Source organism: Rattus norvegicus, chromosome 10 (assembly GCF_021556685.1).
Source record: "Rattus norvegicus strain SHRSP/BbbUtx chromosome 10, alternate assembly SHRSP_T2T, whole genome shotgun sequence".
In the NCBI taxonomy this organism is placed as follows: Eukaryota; Metazoa; Chordata; class Mammalia; order Rodentia; family Muridae; genus Rattus; species Rattus norvegicus.
This window is the reverse complement of record NC_141543.1, coordinates 63,908,051-63,914,033: the sequence shown is the minus strand read 5'-3', so window position 1 is coordinate 63,914,033 and position 5,983 is coordinate 63,908,051. Positions and strand designations below refer to the sequence as shown.

The following is a 5,983-nucleotide window of genomic DNA, read 5'->3' as shown; positions in this document are numbered from 1 at the left end:
GAATTCTGTGTTTTCACAGATTTCCAGGTGGTTTCTACTTAATGCAAATCACACTGTCTCCTTGGGGATTCGTATGTGCTGTCCTCATTGAGAATTGCTGGTTTGATGGCTGAAGAAGATACAAAGCCCACTGGATCATTGGGGGAAGCAACCACAGGTGAGCTCCCTGGTTTGTGACCTCTTCATATATTCCTATACTACATAGGTCCAATACTGCAAGGGGAGTCAAATTTTAAGAAACTATTTTTTACTCCATGTCAAGTCTGCTGTTTGTTCTAAATGCTAATGACATTGAAAACTACATTCAGAGCTCCATTAAAATTGTATTTTACCAGAATCAGTATCAGAACCGAGTACATTCACTTATTAATCATGTCATGAAACCTTATATAGTGAAGCATGATTTTTCTCTACAGGTTTCTTCTCTCTATAATGTCAACATACAATGTCCACATGTACCAACTGTGAACTCGGCTTCATTAAATATTCAGTGATAGCACTTCCAAGAAAAAGCTTCCAACATTCCCTAGAGCTCTTTTTCTACTTTCTTTCTCAACTTCAAGACATACTGGAGTTTGTTGGTGTTGTCTCAAAGCAAACAGAAGTGTGTGTGTGTGTGTGTGTGTGTGTGTGTGTGTGTGTGTGTCTGTGTCTGTGTGTGTGTCTGTGTGTGTGTCTGTGTCTGTGTGTCTGTGTGTCGGTGTGTGTGTCTGTGTGTGTCTGTGTGTGTCTGTGTGTGTGTCTGTGTGTGTGTCTGTGTGTGTGTCTGTGTCTGTGTGTGTGTCTGTGTGTATATGTCTGTGTGTGTCTGTGTGTATGTGTGTGTCTGTGTGTGTCTGAGTGTGTCTGTGTGTGTCTCTGTGTGTGTGTTTGTGTGTGTGTGTATGTGTGTCTGTGAGTGTGTGTCTGTGAGTGTGTCTTTCTTGGGCTGGGAAGTTGTTTTAAGACAACATGGTAGTTATAATCAATAGATGTCTGCAAGACAAGTCAGCAGATGAGTCCTTAGGCTGAGTAGAGATTGCACATTCAAGCACAAGGCTTCTGGGGGCAGAATTTTTATTCACGAGATTGCAGTCTTTTCTCTTCCCTTCAAGTGACTGCATGAGGCTCATCACATTACAGCAGGTATTTTTCTCTACTTCAAGTCTACTGTTCCAAATACTAGTGACACTGAATGCTACATTCTTAACAACATTAGAACTAGTATTTCACCAGAATCAGTGCCAGAGCCTAGTCCAATTCATACATAAGTTAGTCGTGACATGAATTATTGTAGAATAAAGCATAAAAAATTTTATTTTGAGTCGTCAGCATTATTGGACAGAGCAGCATATCAGATATCCCATATATTTTTTTATAAATATAATAGCATTAGTCACATCAACAAGTGTCAAGATTAGATCATTAGCCAAATGACTGAGACTAGAGGTTAGGAATATGGGAAATTATGTTTTGAGGAAGGGCCATGCTGTGCTACCCTGGCTGGCCTGGGACTCTGTGTAGACCGGACTAGCCTCAACACCACACAGAACTGCCTGCCTCTGCTCCCAGAGCACTAGTATTAAAGATATGTACCATCGCACCCAGCCCTAGGGAAAGACTTGGTGTGGATATTAGTTCTCCTTCAGCAGTGGACTGTAACCTTTAAGAAACCTGTCTCAGAATGAAGCACAACCCACAAACATTTATGAACCCTGGTCATTCACAAGCACCATGCCATGTGCTGGCCCTGCTGCAAGGTGAAGAAGGACATGGCCTCTCCTGCACGTAGTGCAGTCTGACAGAAAGTGTACATGAAGCATGATAAGGGGCACTGGATCATGTGGACGGAACCTAGGATTTGGTGAGAGCATGGTAGCATGATCAGGGGCACTTGATCATGTGGATGGAACCTAGGATTTGGTGAGAGCATGGTAGCATGATCAGGGGCACTGGGTCATGTGGAAGGAACCTAGGATTTGGTGAGAGCATGGTAGCAGAACTTAAGTGTAGAAATTTTGATTAGCAACTAACGTGTAATCTCCATAAAAGATAAGTAGAGATAGCATAGGTAAAGGGGCCAACAAGGGGAGGAAATTGTAGGCAAGAGAAACAGCAAGCGTAGAACACTGAAAGCAAGAAATTGTGACTTTTAAAGCTAGCATTGGTGTAGAGCTGCACACAGGTGCGGCACAGCTCAGGTAATAAGTTGTCATTTGGGAACATAAGAAATTTGGATATTACTGAAAGTTGGGTTGAGTAAGAGAAATGTTAATAATATTAGGTCTCCCTGATTTCTGGAGACACCTCACATTAATTTACTCAAAATAAGACTTAAACATTTGGGGGTTTTTTTGTTTTTTTTTTTTTTGTTTTTTGTTTTTTGTTTTTGGAATGGGTAGGAACAGTTTGTTTGAGACACTAGAAGAGCAACAGGAAGCCAGCAGTGGGCAGAGAGGGCAGGTAGGGACTCAACTGGATCTGGGGTTGGGAGCCTTCATCTGGAGGGGTGGCTGCCCTCCATGGGCAGCCTCCTGAATAATACCAAGGGAAGAGGTTTTGGTGGAGACACAGGCCTTCTGCTCTAGAATCTTTCAGGTTCTCTTTGCCCATTCCAGAATCCATGTGGCTTCATTCACACATGGATACACTGAACACACAGATGTACATTCATTTGAGTTAGACATCCTTGTCAATGTGGCCACTGGATTCAGTGCTGGCCCTGATACTCTTGAGATTCCATGGAGATCTTCACCCCTTTCCTGGTTCCTCAAGTGAGGTTATAGGATTGGCTCTGGAAATAAGAGTTGCTAGTACCATTTCAACACAGCAGATATAGATGAATTTGGTACTTAGCCCTGATGCTGAGAGAGTGTGGAGGGGAACTAGACACACCCAGGAAGAGCTAAAGATACCTAGGTCCCCTAGGACCTGAAAGAAGCTGGACTTTTCTTCCTGAGCTGGAGGGATATGGAGAACACATGGGAGTGGTCAGGGTCTCAGCTGCAGCAGAGACAACAAGCTGAACAGGAGTCCAGGGCCCAGTAGTGGGACACTGGCACAAAGTCATGCCTGTGATGTAGCCAAGAGACGGTAACTACTGAAACACAAGATAGAGTTCTAAAGGTTACACAGACTTTCACGACTGGGTTTCAGAGGGCAATGTAAGTCATTGGTGTGTGTGTGTGTGTGTGTGTGTGTGTGTGTGTGTGTGTGTGTGTGTGTGTGTGTGATTATTAAAGTTTCAGAATCTTTAGGACCATTGATATCTAAGAGACACTAAGATATATGATCTACTTAGAGCTGCCTAAGATGGCCAGCTTTGCTGGAATTGCAGAAGGAGCTTTGGCAGCAGTAGCTATTCACGGATACTACACCAAAGTTGATATTGGTGTTTACATTGGGGCACATCTGGGAGCAGCCCTTATTCAGGGTGTAGCCAAGGCTGGCATTCCCAAAGTGGGTAGCAGCAGATAATATGATACAGTAATTGTCTGTGTCCTTGCATGCAACTGGCCACAGGCAGTTTATATTGCTCTCCTGGTTGGTGCAGGAGAATGGACTTGCACCATGTCCAGAAGGGCTGCCAGCAGCACAAGCAAGAAGATCCTCATGCTGGAAGTGGCAGACATCAGCTGAAGGTTCCCCAGACAAAGAAGCCTGCTCTGGGTGAAACGGCCCTGAAGATAATGCTGAAACCTTAGGTCCTGGAGATCACCAACAGGCTGGAGGTTTGTGATTCATGAACACATCCTTGGTAGCATCTAGCTGCCAGCCTAGTCCAGGAGTGTAGTGTGGAGGCAATGACTGTCTGATGTGGAAAGGTGAAGTGCAGGGAAAAAAATAAAACTGACAGATTTCTGAGTTGATCCAGGGCTTGCAGACATTGAATTCATCAGTTCCTAAATGACACCTTACAAAGCTGAGAGCAGAGTGGGGACACACTGGGGAAGAGCAGAGTGGGGACACACTGGGGAAGAGCAGAGTGGGGACACACTGGGGAAGAGCAGAGTGGATCATAGGTGTCACTTGGGTCTGCTGGACTTGACGTGCCTGTGATGTAGCCAAGAGACAGTAACTACTGAAACACAAGATAGAGTTCTAAAGGTTACATGGACTTTAACAACTGGGTTTCAGATGGAAATGTAAGCCACTGTGTGTGTGTGTGTGTGTGTGTGTGTGTGTGTGTGTGTGTGTGTGTGTGTGTGTGTGTGTGTGTGATTATTAAAGTAAAGTTTCAGAATCTTTAGGACCATTGATGTCTAAGAGACACTAAGATAAATGATCTACTTAGAGTTGCCTAGGATGGCCATGTAAAACAAGAAACTAAAGTATTTTGATCTCAGAAGCAAATGGCTAAATGTATTTAGGAAATGACATGATAAAGAACCATATAAAAAGGTTAAAAAGAGGTCATCAGTGATTGCCAAGATCATAAATTTATAATTATGGTTATGAGATCAAATAGTTTAAAATGAATAATAGACAAAGAGCCTAGAAATCTGCTTACTATTATTTATATTCCCAAGGATCTATGTCATTTTTCTCTAGAGGTGCAGGAAAAATATTATGACAGAAGAGAACCAAACTGTGATCTCCCAGTTCCTTCTCCTGGGCCTGCCCATCCCCTCAGAGCACCAGCACGTGTTCTACGCCCTGTTCCTGTCCATGTACCTCACCACTGTCCTGGGGAACCTCATCATCATCATCCTCATTCACCTGGACTCCCATCTCCACACACCCATGTACTTGTTTCTCAGCAACTTGTCCTTCTCTGACCTCTGCTTTTCCTCTGTTACGATGCCCAAGTTGTTGCAGAACATGCAGAGCCAAGTTCCATCCATCCCCTATGCAGGCTGCCTGACACAATTATACTTTTACCTGTATTTTGCAGACCTTGAGAGCTTCCTGCTTGTGGCCATGGCCTATGACCGCTATGTGGCCATCTGCTTCCCCCTTCATTACATGAGCATCATGAGCCCCAAGCTCTGTGTGAGTCTGGTGGTGCTGTCCTGGGTGCTGACCACCTTCCATGCCATGCTGCACACCCTGCTCATGGCCAGATTGTCATTCTGTGCGGACAATATGATCCCCCACTTTTTCTGTGATATATCTCCTTTATTGAAACTGTCCTGCTCTGACACGCATGTTAATGAGTTGGTGATATTTGTCATGGGAGGGCTTGTTATTGTCATTCCATTTGTGCTCATCATTGTATCTTATGCACGAGTTGTCGCCTCCATTCTTAAAGTCCCTTCTGTCCGAGGCATCCACAAGATCTTCTCCACCTGCGGCTCCCATCTGTCTGTGGTGTCACTGTTCTATGGGACAATCATTGGTCTCTACTTATGTCCGTCAGCTAATAACTCTACTGTGAAGGAGACTGTCATGGCCATGATGTACACAGTGGTGACCCCCATGCTGAACCCCTTCATCTACAGCCTGAGGAACAGAGACATGAAAGAGGCACTGATAAGAGTCCTTTGTAAAAAGAAAATTACCTTCTGTCTATGATAGTTGCACTTGATAATTTTCAAATTTTTCACTCAATAGACTGTACTAACTTGGTGATATTATATCAGATTTTCTCATTGCCATTTGAGATTCTTTTTTTTTTTTTGGATGTAATAAGCAAAGGTGAGGTTTATTACGGAGATCTATTACAGGGATCTCCGGGTCGACACATATCCTGTGCAGGAGACAGAGGTGTCAACCCGAAAGCTCAAAAGATAGGGGTTTATATAGGGAAGGCTAGGGGGGTTGGCGCGGTTACACACAATTGGCTAATTTCTGGCGCGGCTATAAGTGATTGGCTCATTTAAACATGGCAGTGAGATTACAGCACAGCAGGAGAGTATGTATTGACTGGACCGTACAGGATTTTAGAAGCTAGGGGCGTATCAGGGTTTGAAGGACTCTGACTAAGCTGGGGGAGGAGCCTTTCTGCCAGATGGTTTGAGTCAGTCCTGATAACTCGGGCTGGTTCCTACATTCCTTTTCTTTA

The 5,983-nt window shown here is 44.1% G+C and overlaps 1 protein-coding gene and 1 pseudogene across 1 annotated transcript; one reads left to right on the top strand and one right to left on the bottom strand.

Moving 5' to 3' along the window:
- Positions 1 to 2,642: 2,642 nt before the first annotated feature.
- On the bottom strand, positions 2,643 to 3,668 carry LOC148002955 (lymphocyte antigen 6E pseudogene; annotated as a pseudogene).
- An 880-nt stretch (positions 3,669 to 4,548) lies between these two features.
- On the top strand, positions 4,549 to 5,493 carry Or1e18 (olfactory receptor family 1 subfamily E member 18). Its single transcript, NM_001000724.1, is given in 1 exon segment — positions 4,549 to 5,493. A coding segment is annotated over 1 exon segment (945 nt).
- Positions 5,494 to 5,983: the final 490 nt, after the last annotated feature.